The sequence below is a fragment of the Myxocyprinus asiaticus genome, chromosome 31 (genome assembly GCF_019703515.2).
Source record: "Myxocyprinus asiaticus isolate MX2 ecotype Aquarium Trade chromosome 31, UBuf_Myxa_2, whole genome shotgun sequence".
Classification (NCBI taxonomy): domain Eukaryota; kingdom Metazoa; phylum Chordata; class Actinopteri; order Cypriniformes; family Catostomidae; genus Myxocyprinus; species Myxocyprinus asiaticus.
In genome coordinates this window covers 33,911,941-33,937,310 of record NC_059374.1, presented here as the reverse complement: position 1 = coordinate 33,937,310, position 25,370 = coordinate 33,911,941, and the positions used below count along the sequence as shown (strand labels likewise).

The window sequence follows — 25,370 nt, the reverse complement described above, 5'->3', positions numbered from 1 at the left end:
ATGCTGAAAATGAGGTTGTTTATAAGTGATAAAGGGCGGGGAATCGTAAGTTTTGTTGATACAAATGATATCTTTACCACGTGAATGTGAATGCTGTTACTTTGTTTAGTTTGTTATTATGTGGTCATTATGATTTTAAAGTTTGAAGTAACCCATGAAATCTGGCCCTCTAATCTGGATTCGTCTTTGTATCTAAATATATAAAAAGATAGACACGTTTTATGAGTCTGACAAGAACAAACATTCTGTGTGTTGCAGAAATTGAGGCGAAGGAAGCTTGTGACTGGCTGCGGGCAGCAGGATTCCCCCAGTACGCCCAGCTCTTTAAAGGTAACGCTGCACCACACAAGAACATAAACTTAGAAAACCTCACAAACGTTATCACACCCAAGTGTAAAGCTGCCGTTAAAACTATTTTGGGGCAGAGAGGCTGGGACTCGCATTTAGATTTCGATACAATTGTATGACGTCACCTTGCTCATAAAGTGAGTGTGATTAAAATAATATTCCGGGTTCAATACAAGTTAAGCTCAATCGACAGCATTTCTGCTTAATGTTGATTACCACAAAACATAAATTTCGACTAGTCCCACCTTTTCTTAAAAAAAAAAGCAAAAATCTGGGTTACAGTGAGACTCTTACAATGGAAGTGAATAGGGCCAATTTTTGGAAGGTTTAAAGGCAGAAATGTGAAGCTTATAATTTTATAAAAGCACTTACATTAATTTATATGTAACACATTATGTATTATTTGAGCTATCACACTAAAATAATATCTTGTGGCAATATTTTTGAAATAGTGAGTATTTTAATGTTTACCAATTGGCCCCATTCACTTCCATTCCCATAATACGCCTCAAATGCTGTTGATTGAGCTAAACTCGTATTGAACCTGGAATATTTCTTTAAGACAAACACAACGTTTTTAATCTGTGATTTTTTTTTTCCCAGTGTAATTTCAGAAAACATGGTGCTAATGGGCACTTTGATATCTACCGGATCTGACAATGTTTAAGGGATAGTGTAGTGTAAGGGGGTTCAGTGGAAAGGAGGAGGCGAGAACCGGCTTAATAATATAAATAATAAATTTAATAAACAATTTAAACAAAACACACAACCAAAAACACACAGTACAGCTGCCTGCAATTCTCTCTCTCTCGAACTGTCGTCCCCGGCCACATTTATTCCTCGCGCGCCCCATCAGGCTGATTGGGGACCGGATGTGTCTCATTCCAGCCCGGCCCCGCCCTTCTCGGCTCTACACTCCTCCCTGCGTTGCCTCAGGCCTGGGAGCCCCCGGCATTACGTACATCCCCCACCCTTCCTCTCCGGGGGCGTGCCTGCCTTACGCCCCGACTGCCGGCGGGTCATCCCCGCCTTCCTCGACCTGGGAGGAGACAGGAGGGGAAAAAAACAACAAAACAAAATGGCGAGGGAAAGGCCAACACGGAGCGACAGAGAGAGAGAGAGAGGAGAGAGAGAAAAAGAAACTCACCGGTTGTCTGATGCGCCGTCGCCTGGTCCTCGATCACTCCTCCACCCTCTCAGGCGGACTGCAGCCGCTTCTCCCTGGGCGGACCGGAGTCAGACCTCCGACCCCCAGAGGACAGAACGCCCCTCCACGTTCCCGGCGTCCCGTGGGGACACTCCTCCGCCCCTGGCAGCGGCCATACCACTCCAGGCGGTCGGGGAGTCGCTTCCCTCCTCCCCCCGCGGACGGCGGTCTTCTCTCGACCCCTCCGCGTTCCCGGGGGACGGCAGGGCACTCCTCTGCCCCTGGCAGCGGCTCCCTCGCTCCAGGCGGTCGGGGAGTCCCGTCCCCACTTGCCTCGCGGACGACGGCCGTTCCCCGCATCCGGGTGGTCGGGCTACTCCGTTCCCCGTCGGATGGCAGCGGTGCTGCCCTGGGTGGATGGCAGTGTCGAGGACTCTGCGATGGGAATCCCTCCTCCTTCCCGGGTTTCGGCACCAGTGTAAGGGGGTTCAGTGGAAAGGAGGAGGCGAGAACCGGCTTAATAATATAAATAATAATTTAATAAACAATTTAAACAAAACACACAACCAAAAACACACAGTACAGCTGCCTGCAATTCTCTCTCTCTCGAACTGTCGTCCCCGGCCGCCTTTATCCCTCGCGCACCCCATCAGGCTGATTGGGGACCGGGTGTGTCTCATTCCAGCCCGGCCCCGCCCTCCTCGGCTCTACATGTAGCTAAAAGTGAGCACTCTGTCATCATTTGCTCACCCTCATATTTCCAAACTCCTATGACTTTCTTCTGTGGAACAAGAAAGATGTTAGGTGTGATGTGCCTTGTACCACCTCAAAAAAAAAAAAAAAAAGATGGTATACCACCATTTGTACAGCAGTCATGGGCCCATGAAGCAGACACCTCTTTTAAGTTTGAGAGTTTTACGTTTAAGTGCTGAGAGGTACAGAAAGGTCTATGGTCTGACTGGTTCCAGTAAAGAGGTACCACTTTAACATACTAGAGTTGAACATCCTCAAAGAGAAACAGAATAACCCTGTTTCATTCGGCCACAAAAACACTCGCTTTCTTTCACTCGCAATAGATGGATATTTTTTAAATAGTCTTTGCATGGTTAAATTCATATTTATAAAACGGATCATTTCAACTAAATTGCGATTGGATGAGCTGCTTTTGAAACCATGAAATGACTATAGAAGAACACTTTTGCCTGCATATTTTATATTGCAAGTGTCTATGTTGCTTGGCAACCGTAAACAGCTTACAGTTATTGAACTATATTATTTGGTGGAATTGTTTATTCTGATTTTTATCATTAATAAATGTAACTGCTTATTGAACATTTTAGTATTTTCATCATCATATATTTTCATATTCGCATTTTTAACATTCTGTTAATATGAAATAGGCTACATTATATAAGATAGATGACACACTGTCAATGCAATTCATTGTTCAATCTCATGGACAGACATATAATCAAAGAGCCGAATGGAATCTATTCATAATGCATCTTTTCATAAGTGTTGTTTTGATATTTCCACTGCTTTACTACCAGAATACAGTGAATCTCACTGAATCTATGCTTTTTACTGTGGGCAGCATCGTTCCACAAAGGAAAAAAATATGATGAAACCTTTAATTGTACCAATGGAATGTCAGCTTCAGCAGGGTCTGGATCCAGTCACCCCGTTACATAAGTTGGACACCATTCTTAGTGCAAGACGTAATAGCTTCTCAAGGCCAAGCTTAGTTTTGGGGGGCAAACACTGTCGTACTTTATTAGCATCTGGAAGTCTACAACAAGTTAGCTACTCTTTTTGCCTTGGCTATTGCTCTGGAAAGAATGTGTTGTTAGGGATTTTTAAAAGAGTGTGGGCGCCTGGATTCCTCTGTTTTCAATGTGAACATGCAAAGATTGGCCTATTAACGAATCAGAGTGAAGTCATTACTGTCCCTAAAAAGACATTCAGACATCTGTTTTTGTCCAGCCTTTGGCATAATTGAACTTGATTGTTGAAATGGGAAACGCCTTGTTTCTGTACAGATTCTCAATTTCCTATTGACATCTCTCCTGTGAAGAAAGACCATGACTTCTTGGACAAAGATCTAGTGGAACCTCTTTGCAGGTAAGGGACTGTAGCATCTTTGTCTTTGGTGTCTTTTGTACTACCAAAACAAATCAGTTCATAATCATAGCCAGAATAAGAGGAACACGTGCTGCTTAAAAGACCCCATGAAAAATTCCAAAATAGGACTTTGTTACCTTTGAGGCTGTCTACGTATATGCTAGTTTAATCCAAAGTGCTTGTGTTTAGCAGATATTTGCATTGGAAATTTACAGTCTCTTCCGAGAAAACAGAAACAAATATTGATGACTCATCTTGCACTAATGGGGGTCTCCACATGTTTGTCCAATCAAATCCAATCAAAATCATGGATCATGGCTGTGATGTAAACTAAAGTCTATTGGCTTTTTATTAAAAAAGGAGTGGACCTTTAGATATGCCCCACCCAAATTTCAGTTTTTTTATTTGTTTTATCCCCTTCTTTTTTTCTCCCAAGTTTGGCATGCCCAATTTCCAATACTCTGTAATTCCTCATGGTGGCACAGTTACTCACCACTATCCGGCTGGCGGAGGACGGATTTCAATTGCCTCCGCTTCCAAGACAGTCAGCCCGCGCATCTTATCACGTAGCTTGCTGAGCGCTTTACCACGGAGTCTTAGTGAGTGTGGAGGCTCACGGTATTCAAACTCCTATTAAAGCCACCATTAAAACTGTTTTGGGGCAATGAGGCTGGTACTCAAATTCAGATTTCTAAATAATTATAAGACGTCACCCTGCTCAAAAAGTTTAATTTAAAGTGCAGATCATAAGATGCCATCTTTGGAGAACCACTGTCCCCAGTGAATTATTTAAAACATCCACTTAATATGAAAATAACATTCAAAATGGATAAAGACACACCTCAAGCTGTACATTATCATGGAAACAAATGATTAAATTAGAATTAGGCCTGGTCCTTACCCAAAATGAACATTACATTAATTATTTGCTAGACAGTCAGTACACTGGTAAACATGAGACATTTCTATCACAGAATTTCTAACAGACCCTTGTAAATGTCCTGCCATTTTTGGATTTAATTGGTTCAAATTACCAGACCACAGCCAAGTCACTATTTGTTCTTCTTTTTAATTGTTGACATATTGAATTGCTTCATTTATGCCCATGCCTGCTCGTTTCCTATTTGTCAATCTTTATAAAATGCAGAAGTAAATAATGCCATGATTAAATAACAACTGTCGTATTAAAAGTTGTAAATTACATTGTCATTGGGTTTTCCCAGAAAAGTACAAAATGTACTCTGAGTTTAGCTTTTCCTCTTGTTCACACACTGAATCTGAGTTCCCAAATTAAGATAAAAAGAGCCCTCCAGTGACGTTGGTTGCCTTAGAGATTACCCTGGTAGGAGAGCACTGGGGCAAAAGGGGGCTTACTTAACTCACTCTACTGTGACTCTAAACAACACTCAGGCAACTCATCGAAATTCCAAACCTGTTTGCTGTTGTATAGGTAACAATGTCCTACATTCCCACCTCGCCCCCTGACTTCTCACTTTTCTACAGCCCTGGGAGACGAACAACTCCGTAAACAATTCTAGCATGACATGTCCACTAAGTGCATAGGGGAGTTTATAAGATGCTAGCACTAATGACAAAGCTTATGTCTGTAAATTTTATCTGACTTGTCACTTAATAGAATTTGCTGATAATGACTCGTAAATCGTGCCAAATTATCAGTTCACAAGTCAAGCATTTGATTTGATAAAATCTATGGAAGTAATTACTGAAGCCTAGCTTATTTCAGGCAGATATTTTTATGCCAAATGTTGCAAATGACAACACTATAATTAACACAATAATTATATTATAAATATAATTAAATAATGCCTTATCTTACTAAAACTATTTATAGTCATCCTGCTTTATTACCTTGTTTTCGTGAGCGAATTGCTTGTGATTTTTGGATTTCACTGCAGTCAACGTCTTTCTGTTCGCTATATTACATCTCGGTTATGCTCTGTGATTCATGTTTTATATCTGAAGGCTTCGCTTTCACAGCACAAAGACAGACCATTGAAATATATAACAAGTCATAAAAACTCATGATTATTACATCACAAACAGCGACTTGGTTTCCAGGCATGCTTGAAGCACGCAATGTTTTGTCATCTTTTCCACATTATTTGTTCCATTCCCTTTACTGTTTTTAGCGGCTTTCAATAAATCTTTCCCACCAGCTTCCAGAATCAGGAAGAGAGGTCCTATTACTACTATTACTATTGCTCATACTTAGGGTTAATGATTTGAACAGACCCCTAACCCAAAGTTATAAACTTTGATAAGTAGCTTGTTCTGCACATGAATGACCTGTAAATCATGCAGCTTGTTGAGGAATCACATAGACTTAATGTGGGAAACAAGCCTTTTCTGAAGTATCACAGAGACTTAGGGATTGGAGCTTTGACTTGGGCCAGTAAGCAACCACCTAGCAACCACTCAGAACACCTTAGCAACCAAATAGCAATGCCCTGACAACCATCCATAACACACTAGCTTTGTCAAATTTTGCAATGGCAAACATCACTCACACACTCACACACACACAAAAAAAAAAAACAACAACATACAAATCTAGTTTCTTTTACTGTTATTTATCCTATTGTTGCATCAAAGTTGTTGTGAAAAGTTGTAATCAAAACTAACTCTTACATAGCTTCCCTTCTGGAAAAAAAAGCTGGTCCAAGCTGGTCTCCCAGATGGTAAGGCTGGCAGGTTTGCTGTTTTTAAAGGGGTTTTGGGTACTTGTCACCTGTTCAAGCTGGGAGACTAGCTGGCAGACCAACTAAACCAGCTGAAGACCAGCTTGGCCAGGCTGGGAGACCAGCTAAACCTACTTAAACCTGCATAGACCAGCAAAGCATCTTAGACTTGTTTAAGTTGTTTTTTGCAGCAGGGCTGTGATTCAAAAAGGCTTGAACCCATTTTTCTTCCAAAGCTCAGAAAGTTCAGAACTGCTTTACTTTTATACCAATGTTTTATATTTGACAGACCACGTAAAAGAGTGGAAAAGAAAGTATTTTCTGTTCAGGAGGTTTTGGGAATGGCATCAAAGAAAAGCAACCTCATTTTTTGTGTGGTAAAAAAATAAAAAATAAAAAAAACAAAACAAGAAAAAACTCCTTTTAGAAAAAGTCCTTTTAGACCTGGGTAGCTGGAATCAACACCACATTAGTTGGTCTTGAGAGCCATTGAGAACCATGACAACTGCAGCCTGCAAGCTTTTACCAATTAAAAGCAAGCGACCATGAGTGAGAGCAGGACATTGGCCAATTATTGTGCTTAATTAGGTTTGCTGCTAACCAGAGCTCTGATAGCAGGGACATAGATATTATAACTTGATTATATTAGAGACTGCCCCAGAAGGCTGGGCTGATATCATGTCCACATTACCAGAATCCATGCCTTGCCAAATGAAGCCAGACGGCAGGGTGGAATGACTTTCTTAATTTGTGTCACCTTGTTCTTTCCCATTCAGGCGATTGAATACGTTAAACAAGTGTGCTTCTATGAAACTTGACGTTAACCTTCCCAAGAAAAAAGTAAGTGGATAATTTCTAAATTGTTTGGGATGTTTGTATATGTTCACTGTTCTAAGTGTGGTTTCATGTTATAGTGGTTTTGCTGCTTCTAAATAACCTTACAGGTTTAGAATTAGAAAGGTCATTATGCCTCTAAAGAAGATATACAGTGTATCAGCTTGGGCCAAATGCCACATGTTCTACCTATTTTTATCCTAATAATCTTGAATTCCCATTGTTTTTTGTGTGAGTTTATATAACCGTTTTTCTCCTAAAGTATCTCTTATTGTACCACCTAAGGATATTGGGTAGAAACTGGTATTGTGTGTTATATCACACTGGTTATGTAATCATTTAACAGAGGAAGCAAAGTGCCCTTTGAATACATGAAATGTGGATCTAATTTGAGTGGACCTAAACTGTTACCTCTGGGGATTCTGGATTTTCGAAAAAGGAAAAAAGGATATTATTCAACTTTGGATCTTTTTTCATTTTCATGTTAAAGGAATTTTGCTTGTTCAATACAAGCTGAGCTCAATCAACAGCATTTGTGGCACAATGTTGATTATCACATTATTTTAGCATTTATGGACTGGTCTCATGCACTTCTATTGTAAGTGCCTTACCGTAAATGCATTTTTCTTTTTAATAAGTAGGGGTGAGTCAATAAAAATATCAACATTATGCCACAAATGTTGTTGATTAACCTTAACTTGTATTGAACCCGGAACATTACTTTAAATGGTAAAGGTATGACAATAAAAGAAAACATATTTTTTATGTATTCCATTCTTAACCTGCAGAGTGAAGACTCAGATGAAGATGATCTCTTTGCCATCAGTGACAAATGGACTTTTGAATGGAGCAGTCGCCGTTGGTCCAGGCTCGAAGACATCGACTGCCTCCTGAGGGGTGTGGAGAGTAGAAACCTAGATGAGCAGTCTGTGTTGCGGACAACAACCAGCAGCGAGAGCGTTCTGACCGACTTGAGCGAACCGGAAGTCTCTTCAATTCACAGTGAGAGCAGTAGAGGCAGTGGCGGCATATGTGCACACAGCGCGGAAGACTCAGACAGCTCCCACCGTACCCGCTTGGACTCAGTAGCCATGCCCGACCACACATCACTGGGAGTGGCCCACCTCTCTCCAGATCTTTCGAGCTATGGCTCGCTGCCCGAAAAGCACAGCAAGCGAGGCCGGACGCGAGCTAAGGAGTTCTTAGGCCGTATGGAGGCTTTGCAGTTACGGGGAGCCATGGGGGGTGGAGGACACCGGAATCTTGTTATAAGTGCCCCGGTTCTGCAACAGGAACCAGAGGCAGTGAAAACTCTCCGCTGTGTGGAGATCATCAATGGGGATGGGAGTCTGGTAGAGCCGCCCTCTGGGATGGGGTTTCCCTCTCAGTCAAGTAGTGAAGGAAGTAGCAGCCAGTCAAGTGGGAGTGCTGTCAGTACTCCAAACCTCAAGGAACGCAATGTCCACCGGGCCGATCACAAGCGCAGTGGGATGTACCTGGAAGACCTGGACGTGTTCTCCAGCGTCATCCAGGGTAAGCGAGTAGCTGAGCAGAACCGTCGCAACGAGTTTCGCTCCTATGAAGACCTAGTTGTACATATTCCTAAAGACCACAAGCCTGGAACCTTTCCTAAAGCTCTTTCTATAGAGAGTCTTTCTCCCTCAACGGCAATCTCCATCAATTGGCACTCGGCAAGCACAGACTCAGACTTCCAATGTTCACCCTGCATCAAAGAACCTCGTCCCATCACCCAGTGCTGCTCCCGAGGCAGTCGGATCAGCATTTACGACAATGTACCTGGGTCGCACCTCTATGCCAGCACTGGTGACCTTATAGACTTGGAAAAGGAAGATCTATTCCCACATCTGGATGATATTTTACAGCATGTAAATGGGCTTCAGCAGATCGTGGACCATTGGTCCAAGAATGTACTGCCCACTAGTGAAAGTTCAGGGCAAGACCAAGTGTATCTGAATAGAGATCGCACAGGGGGCTTGCAGTCTTCCAGCCAGATAATGCTGGACTTTGAAAGACACTCTGTGCTGGAGGGTCAGGCTACGCCCAGTGATGGAGACAGGGATGGGGTCTCGCTTAATGAAACGGAATCTACAGGCATGAGGGAGAGGAGAGATTCGGGCGTAGGGGCTTCACTCACTAGACCAAACCGGTAAGATTCTGAGTTGTAAAGCTGTTTGATATTGCATTGACACATTCTGTCTTACAGCATTGTACTTACTGTACAAACAACATTGGTACTCTGGTTAAACCCCATTGTATATATACACCAAAACCTCTTGAGTACCTTACCTTTAAAAAAATTACACAGTTAACCATTATGTAGTATTTTTTTCACTGTCAGAATATTAGTTTAGGCGGTTGTGGTCAGATTCAGCCATTCATTCTTTCTCAGGTTTGAATTCCTAATATGGTTACCTGCTCTGTGTTCAGCTTGCGATGGCCCAGCTTCCAGATTTCCAACCGCCTCAGTCATTCGGTTGCCTCTCTCCAGATCACCAGCCAATCTGCAGCCCAGCTTAGCTTGCTACAGAAATTTTCCTTGCTCCGTCTCACTGCCATTATGGAGAAGTACTCCATGTCCAACAAACACGGGTGGACCTGGTAAGGAGCCAATGGAAAAACCATGTCAAAAATCATCTTCATCCTATGAGATTGTTATAAAGTAGGTTATGGGTTTTTTCACCAAGTGATTGTGTTGCTAATTGGCCCATGAGTTTGCTACAGGATTCTCCCTCTACTGGTCACTATTGTTAATGCAGCCTGACAGTAAGAGAACTGTGAAAACAGTTGAAATAAGAAGTTTGAAAATTTCACTGCAAAATTTTTATTTATTTTTTTACTGGATAATTAAACATGCCAGAGGGAAATGGAAGGTCATGGTGTATACATGCTAAGTTTGGTTCTGAAATTTGGTGTTTTGTAACTGTCAGGTCTGTGCCGAAGTTTATGAAGAGGATGAAGGTTCCAGACTATATGGATAAGAATGTGTTTGGTGTTCCACTGATTGTGAATGTACAGCGCTTCGGTCAGCCACTACCTCTTGGTGTACAGCAGGCTCTGCGATACCTCAGGAGCCAATGCCTTGACCAGGTACGTCAACCTTAAACAATCCACTATAGCTTTTTGTGTCAAAAAATAAATGAAAATAAATTAAATTAAATTAAAAATTAAATGGAAATCTGAAAAGAGTACCATAATCTGTTATGTTAAAAGTCAAATGTTATTGTATAGACTGATTTTTAATCATGATTTCTGATTAATGTTACAGTCTTTTTTAATATAAATATGTTTCTAAACAATACACAATTCTCTTTCTTAAATATTTAGTTACTCAGATCTACATCTCTGTACACACATTACATTCAGAGTCTTGGAAAATCTGTAAATATCAGGGATTTTTTTAAAGTTATTATTCAATCTAAAAAAAAAAAGAATATAAAATGTTTTAAAATAATTAATCTGCAAGAAAATGTTCTTTGGCAATGCAACCTTTATAAAAAAAAATCTATGGAAATGGTAAAAAATAAAAAAATAAAATTCTGGGAATGTTATAAATTATATTTGCCTTTTCTTCTCAAGGTCCACTTTAAGTTCTTTCAATTTCAATTGTCTCCTGATACCTAGGTGGGACTTTTTCGCAAGTCTGGGGTGAAGTCTCGTATTCAAGCTCTCCGACAGATGAATGAAAGTTCTCCAGATGATGTCAACTATGAGGACCAGTCTGCTTATGATGTGGCCGACATGGTCAAACAGTTCTTCAGGGATCTACCTGAGCCACTTCTGACCAGCAAACTGGGAGAAACCTTCCTCCATATTTATCAATGTAAGAAACCTCTTTAATTATATAAATTGGACTCAAGTTTGGTCATTGCCACAAAAATTCCTTCTTACAAATAAGGTAAAAGAAATTTCAGATAAAATAACTGAGAGATTTTATCCTACCAAACATTTTATTATTGTCTTATTGATTTAATAACAAATACCTCATATCAAATTCTTCCCCTACATCCATCTCATGCATTCAGGAAGAGAAAAACAGACTTTCTCTAATCACTTGCTCCTTATTTTCTCTTTAGATGTGCCCAAAGAGCAGCGCTTGCAGGCAGTGCAGGTGGCAATCATGCTGATGTCAGATGAGAACAGGGAGGTCCTTCAAACCCTACTTTGCTTCCTCAGTGATGTCACTTCCTCTGTACAGGAAAATCAGATGACACCCATGAACATTGCAGTGTGTCTGGCACCCTCACTCTTTCATCTCAACATCCTGAAGAAGGACAATCTTGCACCAAGGTATAAAATAGAAAATATGTTTTTCTGTCTGTCTGTCTGTCTGTCTGTCTATCTATCATAAGTCTAACAATTAATAACAATTTAACCTAGTTTTGTAGAAAAACATTTATTTGGTGATGCGATGTCAGTTCATATTAAAACCAACACACAACTTTACAAATAAATGGTATAATTTCCTAATAAAATTTCCTGTCAAAATCAAAGCATTGTCTAATCTGTGTCCAGAGCTATGCAGATGCAGAAAAAGTATGCCACAGGAAGGCCAGACCAAAAGGACCTGAATGAAAACCTGGCTGCCACTCAGGGCCTGGCACACATGATCACAGAGTGCAACCGCCTGTTTGAAGTGAGATACACACACTTGACCTACTTTATCTACCTAAATTAGAGCTATCATAGTTTTCATCATCAACTAATTTTTAACGCTGCACAATACACAACTTACAAATTGTTTTATTTTCCCTCAGATTCCACATGAAATGGTGACTCAGTCACGGAACTCCTATGTGGAGGCGGAGCTTCAGGCTCCCACAATTGAGGAACTCTGCAAGCAACAGCATCAAGAGGAAGAGGGGGAGGATAAAGGCTCCTGGTCCGCATTCATGGAGGCCAGACTACAGGGTCTCCTCAAAGATGCCCGGGAAAAGGCCAAAGGCTGGGTGTCCTGCCAGAGCACGGGCAATACTGAGCTGTCATATAAGAAGGTGAGAATGGACAACCCATGAAATAAGCAGTCAGAAGCATCATGCCCATTCATACCACCTAGTGAATTTTGAATGCAACTCAACAGATGCATCAATGATGCATTAAAACACATGAATGAACATCACAGTCTTGACTGTCTTTTCCCTCAGGTGGGTGATGGAAACCCGCTGCGGCGTTGGCGGGTATCGGTGGAGGTAGAGGCCCCTCCATCGGTGGTTCTGAATCGTGTGTTGCGGGAGCGCCACCTGTGGGATGTGGATCTTATGAACTGGAAAGTGTGTGAGGTCCTGGACAGACATACGGAAGTGTTCCAATATGCCCTCAACTGGATGCCCCCGCACCCCAGCCGAGACTTTGTGGTGCTCAGGTGAGTCTGTTCACATGGGTACTGAAATGATTCTCTCTACATTTGTTTTTTTAAATGATAAAAAAATGAGCAGTTAAAATTCCAAGTTCATTGGATGAGCAACTACTTATCAGAAAACAAATTTTAGATAACTGGTTGGATAAAGGAGTTGATAACAGGGTTCCCACAATAATGACAAACTTGATAAAATCAGGGAATTTTAAAGTTGTGATTTTTAGGCCTGAAAAAGTCATTAAAATGAGTAAAATCTTTCAAAGTAAATATTAAAATGCACATTTCATCGGCTAGATATTGCGTGTAGTGTAGATTAGTGCTTGTGTAGAGTAAATCATGCTCACAAGCCAGCGTGAAAATGAAATGTTTTAAGTGACATTATTTTTGTTGTTGATGTCAATAACAAGATACAGGATGTTTTCTCTCCCCCCTTTTAAAAGTTGATGAGCCTTTTTATTTATGTGAGCCTATTATATTTATTATCCTGTTTGTTTCCTAATATCAAACATCATTCAAACAGAACATATTACACAGGAGGAAACCTTTGTCCATTATTTGTCTAGAAGTCTTTATTTAATATGAAACTAATGTTTTTGTCAAAATAACAGTTTTGACAAATATAAAAAATAGTAAAATAAAAAATAGATTTTACTATTGTAAAATCGTGATACATTTCGATAAATTTCGAAGAATGATGATGTGTAATTTAAAAAAAAAAAAAAAAAAAAAAAAAAACATTATTTTGGCACATAACACACTGTTGATTTTTTCCTCCTCAGTGCTGTTTAGTATGTCAGGGCTGTCTAGCTGTTTGAGAGGTTTGGCTTCCTCCATAGCGCTTTAAACTAGAAAATTCAAACTAGAATTTAAATGGGTCTCATCAGTTTTGTGGTCTGTGCCGCATTATTGAGGGAAGCCCAGTTGACACTCGCGCGCTCCAGATACAGTAAGTTGGAGCAGAGCAGATCATTAAAGCGAGTGGTTTCTATCATGGCTCGCGACACCAGGCTTTAATCGCATCGCAGAAATATACACTGGTCTAAGAGATCCAATTTTGATCTTAACTCAGTTTTGACAAAATGTTTAGTTTCTGTGTTTTGGCTTACTGTGTAGGGCAAGTTACTTTTGCCAGCAATCTCTTTAAAATGATTTTTTTTTTTTTTTAATTTTAAATTCCTTTACAGTAATCATGAGTGAAAGGAAAGGTCATGGAAAATCATTGGTCAAAAAGTGTGGAAACCCTGAGATAACAGATTAATTAGCAATATGGATGGATTGAAGAAAGAATGGACAGATTTATTGATTATTTTGTTTTCTACAGCGCTTCTGTATAAAGGAACAATCATATTTTTTACAGGTCGTGGAGGACAGATCTGCCACGGGGGACATGTTCTCTGGTGTCTGTGTCCATCGAGCATGAGGACTGTCCACCTGTAGGGGGCATCAGAGCAATAGTGATGGAATCAAATTACTTACTGGAGCCTTGTGGCTCTGGAAAGTCCAGACTTACCCACATCTGCAGAGTGGATCTGAAGTGAGTATATATAGCTGACTAAGCCTCACACACACACACACACACACACACACATCCAAACAAATAGTACTGAATTCTTTGACTGTTGCTGCTTTGTTCCTAGAAGTTAACATTATCTACTGTGTCATTAACATAGTGCTGTTTTGTAAGGGGTTTTACCAGCCATACAGCTATTAATCTGTTATATCAGTGTGATCATGGTTTCCGCTTTTGTTTTTTTCAGAGGGAGAACTCCGGAATGGTATAACAAAGCATACGGACACCTTTGCGCCGCCGAAGCTGCCCGAATACGCAATTCCTTCCAAACAATCCATACAGAGGGTCCCGAAACAAAAATCTGAGCCTCGCTGTTGTGCAGTGCTTGAGGAAGTTCTGTGACTCTAAAAACCTTACGAGGAACACTTGCAGCCCTTTGACTTTTGGACAGTGAGTCAGGCCTGGGTATTATACACCCAAACGGAATGTCATCAACTTAACAATGTCCCTTTAGCTTGTCCATTTTTAATATTATTATTTGTATTATAATTAATTATTTTATTCTTTTTTAAAGTGTATACAATCTTATACAATGTATAGGATGCCTAAGCTCTTTAGTGCTTCTGGGAAGCATGTATTTTATTAAATTAAAATAAATAAAGCTATATTTGCACATGCATGCACCACATGTCCATGTATGTGTTTGTTTGCATTTGTATGTGTACTGCATGTGTGTACATACAAACAGTACATACAATTTGTGTATAGACTATATCTATCTATCTATCTATCTATCTATTTAAATGCTCATATAGTACGAACATTTTGCATATATGTATTGATATCTCATTTTGCACAGATATCAATGTAATTCATATGGTCCAAAATGTTACTCAATTGTAAGCTGGGTTTACTTTGCTTTCTTTGTGTTGCTATTTTAATGTTTGTCCAAGAATGGGTGTAATATTATGGAATTTGTACTTGCTTGTCATAAGGATGGACAATATGACCTGGGTTTGATTTTCTCAGACCTGCTTTTGTAGTACTGGATTACATTAATGACAGAAAGAGACAATGATTTTTAATTAAACAACGTATAATTGAATTCATATTCGTTTGATTACTGTTTTTTGCTCATTAATTGTCAGTGTCCTTTTATTAGTTGTCTACTTACTGATATACAGTAGTAAAAATCAGTTATCACAATAATACTGTAATCGTAATCATAACAAATACTTCAATGACACTGAATTGAAAACATTTTTATTTTTTTTGCACAATGGGAAGATTTCATCAGTCAATAGAAGTGTGTAGCTTCATTTGTGTTTGCAAAAGCATTTAGGCCAAGTCATCCCAGGGTTTTACTGCTAAAAGGTGAGAGGCCTCTCTTATCCACTAGATGCCAGTATTTATAAATGGTAAATCATTGAAAATGCATCTTCATGTGTTCTATTCTCAGTTTCAATAAATATTTGCATGTTATAATCAGTATTTGCTAGTGTATACAAAAAGTCTGCAGTGTTTGGATATCTAAATGCTTAAGCATGCATTTTTTTTATGTTAATATTGGAGAATGACACAAATAAAAAAGGATTACATTTGACTTTTAAATAAATAATATAATAATAATAATGGAATGCATTGATCACACCCAATGAAGTTTGAAAATTTACAATGGCTTATAAACATCTGAGAACATTAGTGATGTACACATATACACTATCACATACACATACAAACAGACAGTAGACACTCTATCCAGGTCTTTAGCAGGCAGCCAAACGACATCCATCCAATGGCTTCTTTCTTCAAATGCACACAGTGTAGTTTACATTGTATCAGACTGAAAGAATAATGTCTTCTAGCCACAGTGAGTCAAAACAGTAAATCAGAGTATGTGAAAGTATAAAAATAATGTAATAAGGACAGCAATTTTTTTTTACTTTAGCATATATATATATATATATATATATATATATATATATATATATATATATATATATACTGTATGTATTGATGATTGCATTAATAATCATTTTGCATGCATCTTAATTTCATGCACCTTTGTGCTGTAATTAAAGGAATAGTTCACACAAAAACGAAAATTATGTCATTATTTTAGTCATGTTGTTTCAACACGTATGAATTTCTTCTGTGGAACACAAAAAGTGGGAGGACTGGGACTGTCATGTTGCAAAATAACAAAAACAGCACTAGAAAAGGATCATAAAAGTAAACTTGTGCACTATATTTCAAGACTCCAAGATTATGAGAGGAACAGAACGAAATTTAAAGGGATGCTTCACCCAAAAATCAAAACTCGCTCATCACTTACTCACCCTCATGTCATACCAGGCTTGCTTTCTTCTACAGAACACAAGTGAAGATTTTTAAAAGAATATCTCAGCTCTGTAGGTCCTTACAATGGAAATGAATGACCTTTGAAGCTCAAAAAATGACAAAGGTAGCATAAAATTAATCCATATGACTCTAAATCTGTATCTTCAGAAGCTACAGTATATTATAGGGTTGGGTAATGAACAGATCAATATTTATGTCCTTTTTTTTAATTTTATTTTTTTTACCATAAATCTCCACGTTCACTTTCTTTCACATTCTGGATTCTGGGTTGAAATATTGATCTTCTCACCCAAAGTGATTGCATGGCTTCAGAAGACATAGTATATCATACCAGTGGAGTCGTTTGGATTACTTTTATGCTGCCTTTATATGATTTATGGAGCTTCAAATGTCTGCCTAACATTCACATGCATTGAAAGGACCTACAGAGATGAGATATTGTTCTAAAAAAGAAAGAAAGTCATACATATCTGGGACGGCATGAGGGTGAGTTTATGATGCAAAATAATAATAATAAAGTGAACTATCCCTTTAAGTCTGGCTTCTGATAACTTGCAATATAGACAACTTTTTTTTGTCATTATGGAGCTTGACAGTCTCTGTCCTAATTCACTTTCATTATATGGAAAAGAGTGGCCAGGGTATTTTTCAAAAATTCACCTTTTTTGTTCCACACAAGAAGAAAAAAGTCGTCTAAAGGGAGAGAATGGGAAGTAGTCATGGACTGCTTTGCCATAATCTAGAAAGAGATACAATGATTCCTCCTAGGTTACACTTGGTCCATATATCCTTCTTACCTTCTCTGCTATCCATGTAGGTGCAGAGAGTGGGTGTGCAGTGTGCAGTCTGCAGCCTCTACTCTACTGAACATAGAGGGCGTTTTCGCGGCATGCAAAACACTTGATCGGTACACTCAGCTGGGTAATGCAAACCCACATACTACATCACTAAACACAAATCAGAGAGGCAGTCAGAAGCCCGGTACAGTGTGCGGAGTATCTTCAGACCATAGTATACTGTGAACTTGCCACATGCATTCGGACTCATCATACTGCAAAGCCGGTGGATTTTAACACAGTATCGGAGGTTTTTTCCCCATTCAAGTGGCTCTAGATATTTCCTTTAACTTGATTTGATTGAAACACCTGCTGTCCATGATGACACGGCGCTGTATTTAAATCAGGGACACCGCGGCTGACAAACTCCTGTACCCGCTGAATATGGCGAGCATTCAGCCGGTGGCCACGCCGGCCGACAGAGCACATCCCCCCGGTCACAGGCAGAATGGAGCCTCCGCTGCCTCCGCCGCCGACGCGCACGCGGGCTCCGGTACAGGTGACATGATGATGATGTCTTGCTCCGGCTCGGTGGTGATAAATCCGTCGGTTCCGATTCGGAATATCAAGATGAAATTCGCAGTCCTCACTGGTCTCATTCAAGTCGGAGAGGTCAGCAATAGAGATATCGTGGAAACAGTGTTGAATCTGGTAAGTGTGACTTTGGTTGTGTCTCTAAACCTAGTGTGCTGCCTACTTAGACTGCATTTTTGGGGCACCACAGGCGAGTTTGAACGTTTGAATGCAGTCAATTTTGTTTTAAATTGTTGGATCACATATTATTGCATGATGCTTTTAATGAATGAATGAATGAATGAATGAATGAATGATATTATGACTTTATGTAACAGTAATTCTGGATGCATAATTTAGGCTACAGTACACTCAGTGACAGATTGCAAAGTACCATTCTAACAGTAAACTACAGCAGGCCACCTGTTTAGGTTACAAGCAGCATTTGTGTTACAATACTATATATTTATTACTGTTATTATTTGCACATTTTAAACAAGAAACAGTGAGCATTGCAGTAGAGAAATACAGGAATAATTTAAAAATGAGGGTATCATAAAAATATAGACATGTCATCCATAATATATTGCAAATAAATATAATTAAAACAATTATAAAATTATATAAAGTAAATATATATATATATATATATATATATATATATATATATATATATATATATATATATATATATATATATATATATATATTAAAATGATTACATTTAAAAAATGATTAAAAGATTTGAAAAGTAAAATTGAATAGCAGGTCTTAATACCTTAGAAAACGTTTCCTATCCAATTCCAAAGGTCAACATTATTATAGAATGGATATATGCTATGTAGGCCTATGGAGGTTCAGCACTTAAGTAATCTGGTGGAATTTAAAATTAAGGTCACTCAGCAAATTACTGGAATTTGATTTTTGGGCTGTATGGGATGGATTTGTTCTCTGAATGAGAGACAAAGTTATTCTTTGTAAGCAGTAGTGTGAAATTCAAATGTTTTATAAGGTTTATGAAAGTTTGTCTTTGTCATGTAGGTTTTATTGTGTTTTGTGTATTGTGACATCATTTAACAAACTACAGCATCCGTAAGTGTGTCCAACATCGAGAACCTTGTGAATAGATTGTGTTTTTCTCTGACCGTGTAAAAGATAGTAAATCAACAGGCCAGGCGTATAGTGTGGCTTGCTGTTTTGTTGATGTCAAGGGATAGTTCACAAAAAAAAAAAAAAAGACAATTATGTCATCATTTGCTCACCCTCATGTTGTTCCAAACCTGTGTGACTTTCTTCTGTGGAACACAAAAGGAGATGATAGGCAGAATTTTACAGACTGATGACCTTAGTTGCCATTCACCTTCATTGTATGGAAAGATATGCAATGAAAGTGAATGGTGACTGAGGCTAACATTCTGCCTTAACATCTCATTTTGTGTTCAAAGGAGGAAAAAGTTATATAGGTTTACTACAACCTGAGGATTAGGGTGAGTTTTCATTTTTGAGTGAAGTATCCCTAAGTTAATGATGTATTTGCTGAGTGTGCCTTAATACAAATTTTCTTTGAAGACTAGGGGGTTTGAACTGGTTGTGAATCAAGGAGACAATGCTGGCAACTTGTAGACAACAGGTTCTGTTCATGAGCTCACAGGTGCTGCCATTTACCGCACACCATGCAGGGTGTATTTTTAATTTGACAGTGGAAAAAGTAATTACTGCCCCTCCTGTATAGCCACTGTTTGCCAAGGGTTGTGCCACTTTAGCCATGATGTACAGTACATTTTCACAAACATCTGCCTCAGTTGTCTGTTTTAATAGAGAGTATTTTGTACCTTTTTGTGTTGTTAGTTTGATGTAATTTTTTTGATGTTAAAATACTTTCTCATGTCCTAACTAAATCCTTTGGTCGGCTTTGTCATGTTTCATCATAGCCCTTGATTTATTCAACTCAAGTCCCTATTTTACAAAAAAAAAAAAAAAAAAAAAAAATCTCCTTCTCCCCTTTTCTCTCCAATTTGGAATGCCCAGTTCCCAATGCGCTCTAAGTCCTTGTGGTGGCGTAGTGACTCGCCTCAATCCGGGTGGTGGAGGACGAATCCCAGTTGCCTCCGCGTCTGAAACCGTCAATCCTCGCATCTTATCACGTGGCTTGTTGAGCGCATTACCGCGGAGACATAGTGCGTGTGGAGGCTTCACGCTATATTCTCCGCGGCGTCCACGCACAACACACCACGCGCCCCACCGAGAGCGAAAACCGCATTTTAGTGACCACGAGGAGGTTACCACATGTGACTCTACCCTCCCTAGCAACCGGGCCAATTTGGTTGCTTAGGAGACCTGGCTGGAGTCACTCAGCAAGCCCTGGATTCAAACTTGCGACTCCATGGGTGGTAGTCAGCGTCTTTACTCGCTGGCTACCCAGGCCCCCAATTAATCATTTTTAATGTGTCTTCTAAAGAGTACAGTATCTGCTCTCCAGGGTGTTTGCCCAGCTAGCCCAAACTGCCCTAGAACTTCACCAGTAAAGATCTGACCCTGACTGCAAGAGCAGTATTTGCAGTCTCATTGTTCTTGCTCCAGAGATTAATTACCACCCATTCTGACCCATTCTGTCACAGCGGGAAGCAGCAACATTAGGCTGGGCAGACGTGTTGCAAATGCATTGCTGTAGTGTTCTGTGACTCTGAGAGACTTGTGATACTCTCGACACAACCCATTTGTCTCTTGAGGAATTGTGAAGTGTGGAGAACAGCATATTTATGCAGATGTGCTGGGGCAGATTGCACCTTCCTTGATCTGAGTGGCTGAGCACATTTCATAAGTCATGATGTGACTGTCAAAAAGTGGGGACATTTGAGATAAGTTCTTTTGAGATCAATTAATAAATATATAAATAAATATCCTCTTAGTACAGAGAAGAATGCCAAAGTTTCTCACAAGTAACTGGGTGTGTCTACAACTATAGGCACATTTGTGTTCCAGGGGTTGATTTTTCTGAACAGATTTCTTTATTCTATTTTATTTTAATTTAAGATATACAATATACAGTGGTGTGAAAAAGTGTTTGCCCCCTTCCTGATTTCTTATTTTTTTGCATGTTTGTCACACTTAAATGTTTCAGATCATCAAACAAGTTTAAATATTAGTCAAAGATAACACAAGTAAACAAAAAATGCAGTTTTTAAATGAAGGTTGTTATTATTAAGGGAAAACAAAATCCAAACCTACATGGCCCTGTGTGAAAAAGTGATTGCCCCCTAAACCTAATAACTGGTTGGGCCACCCTTAGCAGCAACAACTGCAATCAAGCGTTTGCGATAACTTGCAATGAGTCTTTTACAGCGCTGTGGAGGAATTTTGGCCCACTCATCTTTGCAGAATTGTTGTAATTCAGCCACATTGGAGGGTTTTCGAGCATGAACTGCCTTTTTAAGGTCATGCCACAGCATCTCAATAGGATTCAGGTCAGGACTTTGACTAGGCCACTCCAAAGTCTTCATTTTGTTTTTCTTCAGCCATTCAGAGGTGGACTTGCTGGTGTGTTTTGGATCATTGTCCTGCTGCAGAACCCAAGTTCGCTTCAGCTTGAGGTCACGAACAGATGGCCAGACATTCTCCTTCAGGATTTTTTGGTAGACTGCAGAATTCATGGTTCCATTTATCACAGCAAGTCTTCCAGGTCCTGAAGCAGCAAAACAGCCCCAGACCATCACACTACCACCACCTTATTTTACTGTTGGTATGATGTTCTTTTTCTGAAATGCGGTGTTACTTTTACGCCAGATGAAATGGGACACACACCTTCCAAAAAGTTCAACTTTTGTCTCGTCAGTCCACAGAGTATTTTCCCAAAAGACTTGGGGATCATCAAGATGTTTTCTGGCAAAAATGAGACGAGCATTAATGTTCTTTTTGCTCAGCAGTGGTTTTCGTCTTGGAACTCTGCCATGCAGGCCATTTTTGCCCAGTCTCTTTCTTATGGTGGAGTCATGAACACTGACCTTAACTGAGGCAAGTGAGGCCTGCAGTTCTTTGGATGTTGTTGTGGGGTCTTTTGTGACCTCTTGGATGAGTCGTCGCTGCGCTCTTGGGGTAATTTTGGTCGGCCAGCCACTCCTGGGAAGGTTCACCACTGTTCCATGTTTTCGCCATTTGTGGATAATGGCTCTCACTGTGGTTCTCTGGAGTCCCAAAGCTTTAGAAATGGCTTTATAACCTTTTCCAGACTGATAGATCTCAATTACTTTCTTTCTCATTTGTTCCTGAATTTCTTTGGATCTTGGCATGATGTCTAGCTTTTGAAGATCTTTTGGTCTACTTCACTTTGTCAGGCAGGTCCTATTTAAGTGATTTCTTGATTGAGAACAGGTATGGCAGTAATCAGGCCTGGGTGTGGCTAGAGAAATTGAACTCAGGTATGATAAACCACAGTTAAGTTATGTTTTAACAGGTGGGGCAAACACTTTTTCACACAGGGCCATGTAGGTTTGGATTTTGTTTTCCCTTAATAATAACAACCTTCATTTAAAAACTGCATTTTGTGTTTACTTGTGTTATCTTTGACTAATATTTAAACTTGTTTGATGATCTGAAACATTTAAGTGTGACAAACATGCAAAAAAATAAGAAATCAGGAAGGGGGCAAACACTTTTTCACACCACTGTATATGTAGAATTACAGCTGGTGGCTGCATAGAACACTGCAGCCATCTACTTGCTATTATTGTTATAACATTATTTTTTAAGTCACACTATTTTTCTTTTTTCACCAGATGGCAGCAATCTGCCCTCAACACAGGACACATTCTCATATTTATGGAGTTAATTAACAGAGGTTCGGGAGGAGCATGTTAATTTTAATCTGACAAATCACTGCCCACGAGCAGGAGTATAAAAGCCGCTGCTTACCTGCTTCCTATGACAACTCGCCTGACATCCCACCTCCACCCCATCTCCACATATTCTCTAGATTCATTACCTAAATAAGTAAAGTCCGGGGGGGGGGGTAATCAGGACTCGAGTGGAGTCTCGAGCTCCGAGCCCTCCAGTATACAGACAGCAAGCCAAATACGTTTACTGCTTCAACACAAGATTACATTAACATACGAACTACTGAAGCTTCATGTTTCAACTAGGTTTTTACTGAAGTGATATTAATTTGCTAATTTGCATATGCAAATGAATGGTGAGTTAAGTGCTCATGGAAAAGTTGTGTTTTTAGCCGTTTTTTGAAGAGAAACAGAGAGTCTGCTTCACGAATGGTGCTGGAAAGTTCGTTCCACCATCATACTTTTTTTTTTTTTTTTCTTTTTTTTACATGACCAAAACGTATGAGTAAGATTGGCTGGGGTGGAGGCACATCGATTACAATGTTGGACAAGTCTTCCTAACAAAACTAAGAAATTTGCATATAACAAAATAAGTGATTGTGAGGTGTACTATAATTCTCTGCCACCTTTATTTTTCCAATAACTATAAGCTGTCAAATCTAGTGGCAAAAATAAGTGGTTGTTACATGTTGGTCCAGAAAGTAAAAAGATTAGGCAGTTTGAAATGTTTGCAAAATTGTGTCTGTAACGGGTGCTTTGACTCTCTTTGAAATGAGGAAGCAGAAGCCAGACGAATTTCCACCTTCTCTCGTCTTTATTGTACAAGTCACTTTTCAGTGTCACCATAAACGTAATACACACACAGCACACACATACATGTCACTCCTCTCCTCCTCTGTGGCTCTCAGCTCCCCTTTATCTCTCTGTCATCTCTCACTGCAACACAGAACAGCTGTTAGTCAGATTGCCCCCAGGTGTGACCCCTTACCGCTCTCATCTCCTGGTCTCGCTCTCCATTCACAAATCGGCGCTCGACAATGCCCCCACCTCCACATACCCCCATCGCCCGACTCAGGCCTGGGAGCCATCCAGCCTGCCTGCTACTCCACCCCCCCCCCGAGAGGAAATCCGTGACAGCCATTTGCGCCCCCGTTCTGTGTACCACATTGAACTTAAATGGCTGAAGAGCCAGATACCAACGGGTGATCCGCGCGTTGGTATCCTTCATGCGATGGAGCCACTGGAGCGGGGCGTGGTCTGAACATGGGGTGAAAGCTCGTCCCAGGAGGTAATACCGAAGGGTAAGGACTGCCCACTTGATGGCCAGACATTCCTTCTCAATGGTGCTGTACCTTGACTCTCTCACCAAGAGCTTCCTGCTGATGTACATCAACTGGATGCTCCTCCCCCTCAACCACCTGGCAAAACACAGCTCCCAACCCCCTGTCTGACGCATCGGTCTGTAAAACAAAAGGGAGAGAGAAATCAGGAGAGTGTAGAAGTGGTCCGCCAAAAAGTACAGCTTTCACCTGAGTAAAAGCCTGTTGGCAGAGCTCCGTCCACTGGACCGGATCTGGTGCTCCCTTTTTAGTAAGATCAGTCAGCGGGCTGGTGACAGTCGAATAGTTAGACTCAAACCTACGGTATTAGCCAGCCAGCCCCAGGAACTGTCTCACCTTCTTTTTGGTCTTTGATCTTGGGCAAGTCACAATCGCTGCGGTCTTATCAATTTGGGGACGCATCTGCCCATGTCCCAAGTGGAAGCCCAGATACCGTACTTCCAACCGCCCAATTCAATTCAAATCAAATCACTTTTATTGTCACACAACCATATACACAAGTATAATAGTGTGTGAAATTCTTGGGTGCAGTTCCGAGCAACATAGCAGTCATGACAGTGATGAGACATATACCAATCTACAATAAACATCAAATTTACACAACACAATTTAAAATCTAATATACACATAATTACACACAACACAATATACCAATAATAACATACAATGTACATTATACAATACACACAATATAGAATACACATTATACAATAAAAAATAGTATGTATAGTATATATAAAATGTACAGTAGGTTGTTTTGTACTGTATTGACATTCAGGCTGTCGGTTGATAGTCAGTTGCCAGTGTGTTGTTAAGAGAATATAATTTATGACAGTCCAGTGTGAGATAATAAGATTAATAAAGTGCAGTGCTGATGTATATTGATTGTGAGAGATCAAGAGTTCAAAAGTCTGATTGCTTGGGGGAAGAAGCTGTCATGAAGTCGGCTGGTGCGGGTCCTGATGCTGTGATACCGCCTGCCTGATGGTAGCAGTGAGAGCAGCCCATGGCTTGGGTGGCTGAAGTCTCTGATGATCCTCCGAGCTTTTTTCACACACTGCCTGGTGTATATGTCCTGGAGGGAGGGAAGTTCACCTCCGATGATGTGTCTGGCAGTTCGCACCACCCTTTGCAGGGCTTTGCGGTTGTGGGCGGTGCTATTGCCATACCAGGCGGAGATGCAGCCAGTCAGGATGCTCTCTACAGTGCTGGTGTAGAACCGTGTGAGGATGTGGCGGTTCATTCCAAACTTCCTTAGCCGTCTCAGGAAGAAGGCCTCAGTGTGGACGGACCATGTGAGTTCCTCAGTGATGTGGACACCCAGGAAGCTGCTGACTCTCTCCACTCGTGCTCCATAGATGGTGTTGGGGCTGTGTTCTCTTTCTCTTCTCCTGAAGTCCACCTCAAGCTCCTTTGTCTTACTGACGTTGAGGGAGAAGTTGTGCTCCTGACACCAGC

At 40.2% G+C, this 25,370-nt stretch overlaps 2 protein-coding genes across 6 annotated transcripts in view; both read left to right on the top strand.

Annotated features, from left to right (window-relative positions):
• The window catches only part of LOC127422052 (stAR-related lipid transfer protein 13-like), a 127,435-nt gene extending 111,799 nt beyond the window's left edge, over window positions 1-15,636 (top strand). For all 5 annotated transcript variants that reach the window (XM_051665391.1, XM_051665392.1, XM_051665394.1 and 2 more), the window contains 13 exons: window positions 259-330; window positions 3,535-3,616; window positions 7,092-7,155; window positions 7,938-9,316; window positions 9,598-9,768; window positions 10,098-10,257; window positions 10,792-10,990; window positions 11,244-11,457; window positions 11,683-11,803; window positions 11,925-12,161; window positions 12,312-12,529; window positions 13,881-14,057; window positions 14,281-15,636. In XM_051665391.1, the coding sequence (XP_051521351.1) occupies window positions 259-330; window positions 3,535-3,616; window positions 7,092-7,155; window positions 7,938-9,316; window positions 9,598-9,768; window positions 10,098-10,257; window positions 10,792-10,990; window positions 11,244-11,457; window positions 11,683-11,803; window positions 11,925-12,161; window positions 12,312-12,529; window positions 13,881-14,057; window positions 14,281-14,398 (3,212 nt within the window). In that variant the 3' untranslated portion in view covers window positions 14,399-15,636. The remainder of the gene's footprint in view (window positions 1-258; window positions 331-3,534; window positions 3,617-7,091; window positions 7,156-7,937; window positions 9,317-9,597; window positions 9,769-10,097; window positions 10,258-10,791; window positions 10,991-11,243; window positions 11,458-11,682; window positions 11,804-11,924; window positions 12,162-12,311; window positions 12,530-13,880; window positions 14,058-14,280) is intronic.
• A 416-nt stretch (window positions 15,637-16,052) lies between these two features.
• Window positions 16,053-25,370, top strand: part of LOC127422243 (neurobeachin-like) — a 382,851-nt gene continuing 373,533 nt past the window's right edge. Inside the window, exon 1 of the mRNA XM_051665603.1 lies at window positions 16,053-17,881. Coding sequence (XP_051521563.1) covers window positions 17,615-17,881 — 267 coding nt within the window. The 5' untranslated portion in view covers window positions 16,053-17,614. The remainder of the gene's footprint in view (window positions 17,882-25,370) is intronic.